The 15,144-nt window shown below is 43.2% G+C and overlaps 1 protein-coding gene across 1 annotated transcript in view; it reads right to left on the bottom strand.

Moving 5' to 3' along the window:
• Positions 1-15,144, bottom strand: part of TRPC7 (transient receptor potential cation channel subfamily C member 7) — a 143,311-nt gene that overhangs the window by 38,741 nt on the left and 89,426 nt on the right. The window contains exon 4 of the mRNA XM_032336641.1: positions 8,510-8,726. Coding sequence (XP_032192532.1) covers positions 8,510-8,726 — 217 coding nt within the window. The remainder of the gene's footprint in view (positions 1-8,509; positions 8,727-15,144) is intronic.

Here is a 15,144-nt window from a genome sequence, read left to right as displayed (position 1 = left end):
TTGTTTTCCAGGCAGGAAAATGATATTAATAGATTAAAGCATTTCTGAACAAAGCTCTCCCTCTTTCTCTTCTTTCATTTTAGTACTTAGCAAGGCACTGTGCTGAGCACTCGAGCAACAGCAAACCTTTCTCATGGTCTGATAGCTGGTTAAACTGTAATCAGCTCCGCCTTACAGGTGAAAAGGCTTGTGTACCAAGATGGCAAGTACGTTGTTCAAAGGCACACAGGCACTGCAGGGCCCTTGCTCTCCACTGGGCTGTCACCTACCATGCCCTCTGCTGGGCACAAGCGTACTCTTCCTGGCTGGGAAATCATCCACCCACTTAATAGACACTGTTGAGTGCTGACCCAGAGCCAGCCACCATTCTGGGGACACCATGACCAAGACCAGTCTATCTCTGGAGACAGATGCATCACAGGCCATCATGAATGTTTCTGGGTGACAGATGCTGTAATGAAAATGGCTGGGGATTGTTTGTGAAGAGGCAGCGATCAGAGCAGTCAGTGTTATAATCATGAGCGCCAGCAGAGTTCCTGGAACCACTTGTATTTGTTCACTGACGGAGTGAATTCTTGGAGGAGGGGACATTTGGCGTGAGGTAGCAGGGGCTAGCCAAGTGACGGAGGGGCTGGCCAAGTGTTCCAGATAGTGGCTGCGGAAGTGTGGGAGGATGGGCTCTTCCAGGGGACTTGAAGAGGTTGAGTGTGGCTCAAGATTCAGGGCGTGGGCCTGGAGATTGTTAGCAGAGAAGGTTAGTGAAGGCCCAGTAGACCCTCAGTAGCTTTCGTACAGGCCATGAGGGGGAGACTGGGCTTCACTTGGAGCGGCTGGACAGTCCCTAAAGGTGATAAGCAGAGCAGATGCCTAGTCTCACTTGTAGGGAGAAACTTTGGAAAGTTGACTGGAATCGTCTGCTTGAAAATGGATCTGACTAAGTGAGGAAATAATCAAAATAATGAATTAGGTGAGGAACCCAGCCCATAGGCTTTTATAAGTTCAGTCTTCCCAAACTTCACTGTGTGATCCTAGAGCTAAGACTTAGCACCTCCCTTGATGAGTTTATAACCCTCGGTGGGTTGGGTGAGGGAGACCTTGAGCCTCACATTTTACACATGTAAAAACTGAAACTCAGGCAGGCAGGGCCACCAAGGGACCCAGGACTGGGTTTCCTGACACCCAGTCACAAGTACTCTGTAGCCTTTTAAGTGTATTTTCCTATTCCCTATTCACATCTCCACTCCACTGGCAATACCAGGAAGTCCGTTTAAGAAAACACTGCCGCGTTCTAAGAGCGGTACAGAATGTGTCTTCAGATGTGAGTCTGTTCCTAGATGGAGAAATGGCATGCATTGTGCAGAGACTTCCCGCCCTCCAAGCCTGATGGCTTTCTGGGAACTACTCATGTTACATCATCCTCTGATGAGTGTCTCTGGGGCCACAGTCTCCCTATTATAAGCTCTTACAACTACCCCAGAGTTGCTGCTGATATAGTCAAGAAAGAGGTTCCTGTGATATGAACTGATCCTGGAGGTTCTCTAGGCTGCAAGGAGTGATGGTCCCTGGTTTCCAGAGTCCTCCCGATGCAGCTCATTTGACAACACTTACAGAGCATAACAAATCTACTAGCAAATTTATCCCTCCTTCCTCTTGTACTCTTCTTTTCCTTTCCTTAATATTGTGTCCTGGCTTTTCTTCTGTCTCTGGGTGTGTCTTCTCAACCTCCTTGTGCCCTGCTACCCCCATCCTTGAATCTCTTGGATTGACAATCTAGGATTTTCCGTAAATCCTATAGGTAGTCAATTAAAGCATTTGGAGTAAAGGAAGAATATATTTCTAAGTGAGTTTGACCTTTACACAGAACTGTACAGTAGAAGAGAAACAACCTACATGCCTAGTATGAGGAGAGGCTTGGGGAAATAAGTTAGAGTATTGTCACACGATGTGGCTGTTGGAAGTGGTCATTGGGAAAACCACATGGCCAGATGGAGAGAGGGATAACAAAATATGAAGAGTCAACTACAAATTTATATGATTACAGAAATGTTAATAGAGACAGGAAGTAACAAAAGAAAGCACATAGTTTGCTTAGCAGTGTTAGCTGTTCGGAAGAAAAGGAGCCTGGGGAATAGGACAGTCAGGGTGGAGGAACTTGTGGCTTTAAATAGGTTGGTTTAAAAAGACCTCACTTTGAAGATTTTTTGAGCAGGGACCTGAGGAGGTGAGGAAATGAGCCATGCACTGTGGGAAGAACACTCAGGCAGAGGGAACAGCCCCCACAGAGGCTCTGAGGTAGAAACAGTGTGCAGCAAGAAAGCCAGTGGGCTGTGAGGTGGGAAGTGGTGGGACTTGAAGTCACAGAGATGGCGTGGAGAGGTGGAGGGCATTGTAGGCCATTATAAGGGCATCAGTGTCACTCTGAGAGAGATGGGAAGCCACAAAAGAGTTTTGAGGCAAAGAGGGACAAAACCTGATTGAATTTTTAAATGGATCACTCTAGCTCCTGGCCCGAGAATGTACTGAGGCCTGGTGGTGGGAAAGACAGAAGCAGGCCACCCAGAGAAGGCCGTTCACCTTTTTGTGGCCAAGGTCTTCATCCATGAAGGGAGCAGGTTGGATGTGCAAGGGTCCTGAGGTTCTTTTCAGCCCTAGGGCAGCTTCTGGTAGAGAGGGAATAGTAGTGTTCTTATAATCAATCTGTCTATAGTCCCTCATTTATGAGTATGATACATTCTGGGAGAAGAGATCGTGCTACTCTGTATCCAGCTGATCAGGGTCTGCCTGGCAGAGTAGAATTCGAAAATTCTGTCTGTAGGGGCCTCATGCCACTTAAAGCCCCTCCATGTCTGAGCAGAGGGTAGATCAGACTTTAGACTTCAGGGCATGCCAGTAGTGCACACAGTGTTCTAGAGCTTTCTCTCAAAGATTAGTATTACCCTGAAGTAAGTAAAGAGCTCCAGAATGTATTCAGGGATAAGATAATGTTAATTGTATTTTACAGCTGCTTCCCCAGTATCTGGCACAGTGCCTGATGTTTAGTATAATACCTAATAGCTAGAAAATATATGTTGAGAAAAGAATTGAGAGAGTAAAAGAAATATCCAAAAACTTCCACGTTGCTCCCCCACTGTATCTGGCAAGCCCCCTGCTCTGTGGCCTCCCCTCCAGCTTTCCTCCCGGTACAGTGGGTGAGAGTCCACAGTCCTGCTAAGTCCAGGTCCTCCACCAGTGTCCTGGATCTCGTCCCCTGTGGCTACTCAGGAACTTAGCTTCCAGATTCAGTGGTGAGGTCTTAGGCCTCATGCTAGCTGATCTGTCAGCATTCGTTGGAAGTCGTCACTCCCTGGTTCTTGACCCAGTTACTTTGATTGCCTTCAACACCACTCTCCTGGCTCTTCTCTTACCTAATCTTCACTGGAGACTTCTCATCTTTCCGTCCTTAAGTATCCTTGTGCTTCAGGACTTGGTCCTCAGTTTGTCTGACCATATTCGCAGTTGGGGTGATTGCACACTTAATTTACGTTAAGTACGCTGTCATTCTCATACTTGTCTTCAGCCCCAGCCTCTCCTTATGTGCTTATGGACTTCAGACATGCATATCCAAGTGCTGCTTGACATTTCCACTTGGACATCTAATAGGTGTCAAACAGAACTCTTGATTTCCTCTCCTTCCTCTCTGAACTGCTCCTCCCCTGGTCTTTTCTGTTGCTGTGAAAGACTCTAGCATACCATCACTTGAGCTAAAACACATGGAATTTTCCTTGACTGCTCTCTCTCTCTCTCTCACACCCTACACCAAGTCTGATAGTAAATATTATTGATTTTACAGAATGTAAATCACGATGTACCACCTCCTCAAAACAAACCATTTCCTATCTACATTAGTGTAGATAGGCCTCCTGACGGCTCTCCTTGCTTCTGTTCTTGTTCCTAACTTCTCTGTCTTGTACATAGCAGCCAGCAAGTCATTAACAACTTCAGTCATAGGATGTCACTTCTGTGCTCAGAACCTTCCAGTGGTTTCTTATCACAGTCAGAATAAAATAAAAATTGTGTACCATGGCCTGAAAGGCCTTGTGTGATCCAGCTCTGCCTGTCCCTCTGAGTTTATCTCTGTTCTCTCCTCCTCTTTCACTACACTTCAGCCTCACCAGTTTCCCTGAATCCAAGCCTTTAACACATACTGATCCTTCTGTCTGGAATGCTTTTCACCCAGATGTGTACAAAGCTTTCTTCCTCTCTTCTTTTAGGTCTCTGATCAGATTTCATCTTGTCAGAGTAGGGAGATGGGAATGCATGTTCCTACTGCTGAGCTCTTTTGAGAAGGTAAACTTTCAAAGACCTGAAAAACTTCAGAGACCTGAAGGAAGAGAGAAAGCAAGCTACACAGGTCATTATCCAACTAGTCTCTTCAATCAGAGAAATGGAGTACTGACTAGAAATTTGGGGGTATGAAAAAAATCATTAACTTTCTTTTACGTTTGTGGTTCTGTTTTAGAAAAGAAGTTCTGGTTTCTATTACCAGCCATGATGGGTAATAAACTGAAAAAGAGAAAAAGAAAAAAGAAACCATCCGCAGGCACTGAAAACAGATATTCCTTCAGCAAGATAAGCCGCTTGAACATCAGGTCTTTCTTTATGGAGACACATTCCAGTCTGTAGTGCATGGAGTGGAATCCCAGAAGCATGAAAGGCAGTCCCACAGAGTTAAAGAGACAGAGACTGGGGGCGCCTGGGTGCCTCAGTGGGTTAAGCCTTTGCTTTCGGCTCAGGCCATGATCTCAGGGTCCTGGGATGGAGCCCTGCACCCGGCTTTCTGCTCAGCAGGGAGCCTGCTCCCCGCCTCCCACCCCCGCCTGCCTCTCTGCCCACTTGTGATCTCTATCTGTCAAATAAATAAAATCTTAAAAAAAAAAAAAAGACAAAGACTAGAGTTCAGGAAGGCAGAGGTGATCAGATGTTGTGTGGTCGAGTTTCAGAGAGAAGGGTACTGTGCAAACCAAAAGCAGAACCACAAATGAAGTCCAGAAAATTATGTATGGGTCTTTTTGGATATTTCCTAAACACTAAGTTATAAGTACCCAGAGTAAAACTCCACAAACAGCAGCCAGAGAGCCCCAAGCTGAATATTCTCAGAGCTCACCCACAGTGGAGAGATTTGAGCTCACACCATCCAGAATTGAAATTCTTTGTTGATTATCCAGGGCATGTAGTAGAGACCACAGATGTGTGTCTCTGTAGCACAAGAATAACCAATCTTTATGGTTAAATTTCTCCAGATTCACTCTAAGAAACTTGAAAAGCCCTGAGCTGGGTCGCCTCGGTGGCTCAGTTGTTTAAGCATCTGCCTTTGGCTGGGGTCATGATCTCAGGGTCCTGGGATCGAGCCGCTCAGCATGGGGCTCCCTGCTCAGCGGAGAGCCTGCTTATCCCTCTCCCACTGCTCCTGCTTGTGTTCCCTCTCTTGCTGTCTCTCTCTTTCTCTGTCAGATGAAAAAAAAAAAAAAAAAAAAAAAAGGAAAGAAGGAAAAGCCCTGAAATCATCTGCGGGTAATTTAACAGCTTGTCAGAGTAAAGCCAAATGCTCTTCCAAGGAAGACAACAAAGTCTGGATGTTCAACAACATAACCTAGGAAGTGCCTTTCATTCAGTCAGAAATGACTAACCCACCGAGACACATGTGATCCATGTCAGGAGAGAGATTAGGTAGAGGAAGGTAACCCAGAAATGACAGAGATGATGGAATTAGGAGTTAAGGATTTTAAAACAGTTACTGTAAGTATGCACCGTATGTTTATGGATTTAAAGGAAAATGCAAGCTTCATGAAGAAGGAAATGAAAGGTAAAAAAAGGGCCAAATGGAATTTCAAGCATTGAAAAATATAATATCTGAAAGGAAAAATTCACTGGTTAGGGATTAAAATCGCAGACAATGCAGAAGAATTCTCCATGAACCTGAAGCACAGAAAAAAAATTGGAAAAAAGAAAAATAACTTATCTTAGTGATACACATAAAAATGTTTATGGGTGAAATATGATATCTGAGATTAGCTTTAGAATGCTACATGTTGGGGGAAGGGAACCAGGAAACCATAGATGACACAAAAATTAGCCATGACTTGCTAATTTTTGAGCATGAGAGATTGGTTCATGGGATTTATTGTACTCTTATCTTGATTTTTGCACATTTCTTGAAATGATTCATAATAAAACGCTTGAAAATTTACCTAAATAAGAAAAAGTAATTAGAATCTTTCTTGCATCCGAAATATACCAGGAAATAGGTCAATGAGAAACCCTTCCCTCCTCCCTACTTTTCATGTAAGGGTCTTGAAAACTCAGCTGTGTTTTGATGGGCGGGAACTGGGACCAGGCCATAGACATTGGGTCCTCTGCAGCTGGAGAGAAATGTTTCCTCCTGGAACAGTGCCCTGACATCCAGGAAGAGAAATAGGGGTCAAGAGGAAGTCTGCTTCAGTAAGAGCCATGGACATGGCATAGCTCTCTCACTCAGGGCAAGTGTGGTTGCACTCACCACAGTCTCTCCCTGGGGGCTGGGTGGGGAAATGCGGTGGGTAGTGATGGGGCCATAAATATTCTTATGTTTTTATCCAATAAGCCTAACGTGTGAGTTATGGGTGTTCTGTTCTGTTTTGTTTTAATCTGTGTCGTAGTCAGTTTGGGCTGCTCTAATAAAATACCACAGGCTGAGTGGCTTGTAGACAAGAAAAATTTATTTCTCACAGTTTTGGAGGTTGGAGGTCTGACATCAGGATGCCAGCATATTTGGGTTCTGGTGAGAGCCCTCTTGTGGGTTACAGACTGCTTGTTGTACCCTCACATGGCCAAGAGAAAGATAGAGAGAGAAAGAGAGAGCGCACACGCGCGCGTGCATGAGTTCTCCCCAAGGCTCTTCTATAAGGGCACATATCCCATTTATCAGCATTCTGTCCTCATGACCCCATAGGACCTACCTCCTAATACCGTCACATTGGGGTTAGCGTTTTCACATATGGATTTGGGGCTGTACAAACTTTCCATCCCCTGCAGTGTTAGGATTAGGATAGATTCTGAACTTTGAAAGTCAGGCCACCAGAAGTCACTCCGCCAAAGGCTTTAATGTCTCCTTACAACTTTAGTGCCAGTGACTCTCCTAAGTGAGCCTCTGGTCAGAGACTGGCTGGTTGATGAAAAGCCTTTGGGAAGCATGCTCTCCTGCTTCTTTCCTTTGGATCAAACCATTCTTTTCATCTCCCTCTTCCTATTTAGAGACCCACCTCAGAAACCATGGGCCCCCTTGTTCTCAGCTTGGGCATCTAGGATGTTCTCACACGGTTCAACCATTGTGGCTCTCTTAGGCTCTCTCATTTAACTGCAGTGGGCCATGTGTTGGGCCATTTTCGAGTACTTGTTCTTTTGTGATTTGTTGCTTGAAGGCACAGACACTGTGACCCTGTGTACATTTTGACTCAGTGCTCAGTGTTTATTAACATAAACCTAGTGAAAATTATACCATTATTGAATTTTTGTGAAGAAAGCAAAATCTGGGGTATGTACCATTAGGGCAGTTTAATTAGTAGCGTACATCTTGATACTCCAGAGATAACATTTTTCAGTTCTCTTCAGTTTTGCTTTGTTTAAAACATTCTCATCACATTCATATCTTTTTGGTGTACATATTATAATCTATTGATCAGGTTTTAGTTATGTGCAGTGTCACCAATGTTAACTTACAGTTTTTCATTTTTTTCCCACCAAGTCTGATTTTTTCCCTACCAAATAGTTTTGCAGGTTTTAGTTTTAGAAAAGCCTGTATCCCATTTTGCCTGTACAGTTTTAGCTTTTACCATTTTAGTTTGTCTTGTTTGTTCCTCTTCATAATAGTTCTTATAAAGTGGATAAAAGAGAGATGTTCTTTCTTAGCTGGACAGTGGGGAAATTGGGAAAATTTCCGTGGCACTTGTAGTGGCAGACCTTCGCAGCACAGAGCATTACCACAAAAAGGAATGTCACAGCTTCATGGTGTTCATTAACACAAATAATGAGAAAGTGTAGCTCCCCTAGCTTCTTAGATTTCTGTTTATCATTTACATTCTACTGTACATTAGTATTCAGTGATAAAAAATATCATTTAAGCTATGCAATTTTATACTCTTTTCTGGAAGCAGACCTTGATTTCCTAAGGCCTCTGGTAGACTGTAGTTAAATGAGCAAAATATGTTTTCCCATGCAAGGCTGCCTTACAAACATTTTTCAGTACATGTAAAATGAAAAGCACGTAGCAAATTTCCTCCAAACATCTCCTTCCAATATTGGGATTCCTGTTAAAGGCTCGTGCATCTGATACACCAGCATATATAGAAGCTGACTCTGCCTTCTCTGTTGGTCATCTGCTCACCGTTTTGACTGCCAGAGTGCGCTCAAGAGGAGATGGAGAGGTTCAGAAGTCAGAGTTTAATTATGTCCTATTATTAGTAGGGGAGGAGAGAATAAAGGACAGAGTGCTTACCTAAGACCCACTTCATGATGAGCATTTCTGTCCAGGAGAATTGTGTGGTTTTCACTCTGAAGATCTGTTTCGGGTGGTCTGTGAAGGTTTCGTTGGGCAGGTTTTTAACGCCTTCAAAGCGGTCTGATGCATTCACAACTAGCAATCCCAAAAAGATTGTAAAAGAAACTGCATGGGCAACAAATTTCATGAAGGGGCTCCTCAGGGTTCTTCCTAGCTGGAAACAAAATATGTAGAAGACATATTAAACTGGCATCTGTAGGTGGGGACAGGTCTCTCTTTAAAATGCTTTGCCAAAGTTTAACGAGAGAATCCTCCATCACTGACAGAAGCTGCTAAATGAACTCAGACAACCTATTCTCTTGCCCTTTCATTTGAGTGGCTCCTTAACCAGATACATCTCCTGTTGAATTCAGTTATTCCCATTTAGGAATTTCGTGGGAGTGGTATAAACAAGAGTAGAATACATTGATGTATTACCGTGCTTTGACCTGCACGACTTTTCCCAGCCATGTGATGGGTGTCTTAGGCCATTCACATCTGGAAAAAGAGTAGTCTCAGGAGAGTTCAGAATTTAAAAAAAAACATATGTTGACTATGTTCTATTGCTCTTTGGTCCATTTTTCTGAGTTTTGTTTTTTCTATGATTTGTTTTCACTATTTCTTATATGTTGGTAAATTAAAGCTTTACAGTTCCCTCTGCTTTAGCCATATTCCAAGAAATTTTGACAGGTGGTATGTTCATTGATATTCAGTTATCAATATTTTACAGCTTCCCTTTGGATTTCATTTTTAAATCACAGGTTAATGTCCATATGTAGAGGACTTTTTCCTCATACTTTGAAAAATTCCTTTTTCATTGCTGCATGTGTATAGATCATAGCCTCTTTGATACTACTCTAAAACTTACTGAGGTTTCCCTTGTGGCTCTGGTGCATAATTGAGTTGTGTGGTTGTTCCATGTGAGCCTGAAATGATCCAGAAGATACCCCATTAGGGAGCAAGTATTGGCCATATCTTCTTTGGCCCTGGTGTGCCATCCCAAGGCTACCTTGGTCTTTGAGGACTAAACTGTGGGCCATCCAGTGAGTCTTTTGACCCCTGTTAGTGAGCTCATATGAGTCCCTTCTAGGACACAGCTGTCACTTGCACCTAGGCACCAAATCCTACCCCTCACCCTGGTACACTAATCAGAAGAGAGCAAAGAGGGAAACCTTTTCTGAAGCCCAGAAAATTTCCTTCTCTAGAGCAGATGTTCACCTGTAGCTACTGTCTGGTTAATTGATGTTCACATTCGGCCTCATTCAGGAGTCCTAGAGTGAAATGTCATCTGGGAGATAGAGTATTGGTTCAGTAGGTGATCAATTTACAGGGATTTTTGCAGGTAAAAGTTCCCTAATTATGACTGTATTCAATGTAATATTTATAAGTCCAATGGCTTGATAATGTTCTTTCAATATGCTTCAGCATGGTAATAATCCACTTTAATTATACTGATTGTTAGTGTAACATGGTTTATTATGATTCTAATACCATAGAACCTATTGAAATTAAAAAAGTGATAATTTATATATATATATATATATTTTTTTTTTTTTCCCCCCCAAACCCAGTATTTCAGGTCTAGACATTAGGAATCCCTACTATGCTGGAAAAGATTTATTTCAGTTCATTTGCATTGTTAGATGCCATATGACACTAAAGCTAGTGCCCGAAAACCTGAAATTCTAGTTACCTAAAACCATGGAGCCTACAGACATTTTACAAATGGCCCTTCTTTGTGATGTTTGACTTCATTATCTACAAAATTGGATCACAGATTAATTCTGGCCATAGGTAGATACATTAAATTCAGAATGCACAGGTCAAATGTAAGGACAAAACATCTCACATAAATTAAGTAAGAAAACTGAATTCAACCATGTTCCATTTTGATTTATATATCAAACTGTTAGTTTGAATTTTTCAACATTTTAGATGACTGCGTTTGAATCTCGAAGCCCCATTTCCCAGCCAGGTTGCTGGTGTACCCAGGAGACATCCTGAAATAGTCTCTGCTTCCTGTCTTGTCACCGTGTCCTAGTTGGGGTAGTGGTGAGAGGCGAGGGAAGGTAGAACTGACCATGGGTTGGGGAGTCGGGAAGGCTGAGCAGAAGGAAAGGGATGTCAGATCTTGTGTATCCCAGCAGAGTCCCACAATTGTCAGAAAAAGCTGGGGACCATGGAGATGGACCCAAATCTTAAGGGACTAGTGGCCAGGTTTCCTGTCCTTTATCAGTGGGCTCTACGTGGTATCTTCTGATGACAACCTGGGTGAGGATACGGGGACACTGCTCCTCCTCCTCACCCACAGGAGGCTCCTGATGCAGGATGCTGCATGCAGTTGAACCTGAGCTGGCCTTGGGATTCCCCAGAAGATGTGGTTTGAGGCATTTACTGTTCTCTTTGTTACTTCCTTCAAGTTGTTAATGTCTGGCAGAAGTGGAGTCTGTAAAAATTACGTAGCTACTGCAAATGTACCACAAAACCCTGATAAGGCCCTATGGTCCTGTGGAAAGTGACCCTGGGTTCAGTTCCCACTTGATCTGGGCCATAGGGAGGAAAGCAAGGTTAGGTAGTAGTGCACCTTTCTTCCTCTTCTTCTGGGCTTGAAGACTCCTTTTTTTTTTTTTAAATCATTATTTTTTATTATGTTAGGTTAGTCACCATGCAGTATGTCATTAGTTTTTGATGTAGTGTTCCAAGACTTCTTTTTAACTGGTCAAACTTGGACAAAGTTCATTTGAGATTAAATCATTTCAATGGATTTCTTTCTTTTATTTTCCTTTTTTTTGGGGGGGGGGTTGATGTTTCCTTTTTGTCTCACAAAAATAATTTTTGAAACAAATTACACCTGGGGAAAACTTCCTTCTTTTACAAGGCTACCAGGTAAGCTAAAAGAAAGGAGAAAAGTCAGCCAATATATGCCAGCAGCTCTTAGCTGGGAAATCATTAAAGCTGGGTCAAGGAATAATGTTCAGCATAAAAAAAGACAGTAGAGCTTAGGGAGATGTAGACCTTGGCCTGCTCTGCTCTTTGCTCATCAGTGCAAAACTGATGAGTCTGGACAATGGACTAAAGCACTTCCATGACGTTAGGGAGAGCTGTAAATAGCTTCAGCCTACTACCTGGTATCTTTGGCATTCTTCATCTGAGAGTTATGTGGCAGTATATGGACTGAGGGCTTGTACCCTGCAAAGATACCAGGTAGTAGGCTGAAGCTATTACAGCTCTCCCTGCCTCTTCCGTCATTCCTTGGACCATATGAGCAGAGAACTGGTTATCTAGAAAGGCAGGCTTATAGTACCTCAGTGTCTAGCTCACCCCAAACCTCCTGGGAAATATGTGAATATGAGAGCAACTAAGTAATTCTCTTGAATTAGCTGCAAACAAATAGATCAGAGGTGACCTTACACTGGTTAGCACACCTCTGTGTTCCCTGCTGCTGGGCTCTTAGCCCTTACCACAAGTGTAAGCTTCTAAATGGGGACCTGGTGGCCGCATGCCTGCGAGGTAGGTCGTTATCTGCAGGAGAGCACCCAGAGAGTGTTTCCACCCTGTCTCCGCAGTCTCTTATCCCTAGATGCCACCCTCACTTGCCACCAGGTGCCAGTGGCCTCGAGGAAGGGCTCAGTGTAGAAGTTGGAAAGTGGAACGGAGGCAAACTTTGGATCAGGTGCTCCAAGAAAAAAACATGCACATCATCAAGGCCAGAGTGGTTCTTAAATGTTAGAGATCCTGGTTAAATTAGGGGTAGGTTTCACTGTATGCTTCCTGTAAAATTCTTACTCGAAATGTCTAATGCAGGACTCAGCGATATTCTTTTCTTTGGGTAAGGCAGGAGGATGTTCCTTGGGTGTCTAATCCTTGGGTGTTCTCACATTGCCATGGGAATCCATCCTTTGTCCCATGGGCTGAAGAGGTGCTAAGTGATAGTGAACACTTGAAGGTAGGGTTTCTCAGGAAAGAATACAGTTTGTCAGTCTTGTATTCGACTCCTCCTTTCTGGAAAAGTCCTGCCACCTCTAAATTTCTGAACCAAGTCCTTTGCAAAGTGAAGTAGTCAGCAGTTAAGATGCTTAGATTCAGCATTGAAGGTTATAATGCTGCTGATGGATTAGAAAGGGTAGAAGAGCAGGTGTGCATGCATGCATGTGTATGTATGCGTGTGCACATGCACACATGCTTGTACAATGATTAAGGTCCAGTCTCTTGAGCTAGAGATCTTAGGTTTAAATCACAGCTCCATAGTTTGTGGCATTTAATCCCTTTATGTCTTAGTTTCTTCATCTGTAAAATGGGGATAAAATATAACTTTTCATGTAGGGTTGATGAAAGAAATGAATAATATGCACAAAACAGAGCAGCTCCTGGCACACAAGAAGCACTTACTATGTGGCACCAGAGAGCCTCAGGAAATACTCCTAAGGGGGAACATAAAAGAAACCCACCTGGCTCTTTTAAAGCTAGTAGGCAAGACTCTGGAAAGTTGGAGCTTCACAGAGTCCTAATGCACTTCTGCTATGAGCCTTTGGGGTGCTGTCTGTATGCACCATGATCCTGGGCCCTGGAGGGGATAGAATAAATAAGCCAGCAGAGTTGGTCCTTCCTTTCAAAGTTGCTGATTTTCTGGTGGAGAGAGATGCCGGCCATCGCCTATGCTAGGAAATCGATGGAGAGTTGGGGAGAGAATGTCACAGGGCTTAGACTGGGCTTGGATAGAAGCAGTTACTCTTCTAGTACCTTAACTGCTGTCCCAGCAGGGTGGCAGGTGATGGACTTTCCTTTTGGATTTGAGGGCAGATACTTTTGTTAACATAAGAGCAAAATATGCTCTATTTCCTGGCATGAATTTCCCCTCCATGACCATGCTTCAAAAATTACAGCATGATTGTATTTAATCTTGTGCTCTCTGGTAGAAGCAGATGAGGGGGACACACAGGCCTTTGGAGGCATTGTCTTCTCCTGGTCGGCCTTGGATTGCATGGCGTGAAGACCCTTGTTTCAAACCATTTCAACTCTGACAAGGCAAAGCAGAGATCTTCCAAAGCTGCAGAGCTCCTCTACCTCCTCATGAGGTGTTTTGTTTGGCACAGGGCTTAGGGGCTGGAGTGTGGTAACTGACACTTTGGCATTCTTCATCTGAGAGTTATGTGGCAGTATATGGACTGAGGGCTTGTACCCTGCAAAGATACCAGGTAGTAGGCTGAAGCTATTTACAGCTCTCCCTGCCTGAGTCCTAGGACTGAGTTATAAGGATAATTGAGCCATCAGGGTTAACGTCATGGAGGAAATCAGTTTCACCTCTCACACCTTTACAATTAGAGTTTGTGTTGTTGCTCAATACGTTTACCATGCTGACTTCCTCCTTGATCCAACCCATTGTAGAGACCCCATTTGAGCCCATAAGGATTGCTGTTAACTCTTTCAGGTCTCAGATTTTAATAGGCAAACTACCTAAAGTATGAATCAGAATGGAATAACAAAGGGTGCAAAAGGGCATTGAGCCATAAAGGTCCTTTGACATCAAAGCTCTCCTTGAGAGGATAAAGAGCTCCATGGGTAAAGATCTACCTGATAGCAGCCATGAGGAGAGAACTCACCAGCTTCCCAATGGGCTGCATGACCTCAGCCATGTTGAGAAATAATAGAAAAATATCACTGTTCACTTTATTGACCTTGACAGGCCTGTTCCAAGAGCCAGACCAGCCTTTGTTATCTTATATACACATCTATGACTTGGTTACCCTCTTCAGCCACTGTATTAGTAATCTGTCAACTTCTGTTGACATCCTTGACCTTATCCTCTCCTTATTTAGCTGTCTTTCTCAGGGACCCTCAGAAATTTAAATAAAAGTAGAATTGGCAGCTATGGGGATTCAATGGAAATAAATGACATCATTTTGGCAGGCCAATCAAGTAATTTTGGTGTTTCTAGGGGTCCCTAAATCAGGAGAACAACTATTCAATAAGTGGACCATTAAGTTGGAAACAGAAACTTAAACATTTGTTAGACATTGTTGGATGTTAGCTGGTTGATGATGTTTTTATGAAAACATTAAGAAAAGAATATAAAGTTCTACTTTCTTTGAGGCAGGTGTCATAAGGTGGTTAGAATATGAAGTTCCTGGGATGACACTGGCTTTTTCATAGATGTATTACACAAGTATAAAGTGATCCCTTGGGAGAAGGGAGGCTAGCACATTAACGAATTTCTCCACTGTGCCCCTTTCCTTGGGAGGACCTTGTATTCTGGACCTCAGGAGCCTTTGGAGAGGGCTAGTTTCTTCACATGGAAGATATGACCCTTTATAATCCCCAGTATATAATATCTTTGCCAAACTTGAAAAGATTTCTTTTGTGGTGGTGAAAGGTAAGACTAAAAATATCTTGGCTGTTTTATCTGTCCTGTGACTGCTTCAGAGCAACTTTGACAACTAAAGTTTCCCTCCTTAATGAGGGAATCTTCCCTCAGAATAAGCAGTGCCACCAAGAATGATCTCATGCCATAGACTAAGTCTTGTCATTCCAATGTGGACACACCCTCCAATGTGTTGAACTCAGACTTGCAGCCTAGAAAGTACCCAGAAGGCACA

This window comes from Mustela erminea, chromosome 3 (genome assembly GCF_009829155.1).
Source record: "Mustela erminea isolate mMusErm1 chromosome 3, mMusErm1.Pri, whole genome shotgun sequence".
NCBI lineage: Eukaryota > Metazoa > Chordata > Mammalia > Carnivora > Mustelidae > Mustela > Mustela erminea.
This window is presented reverse-complemented; position numbering and strand designations above follow the sequence as displayed.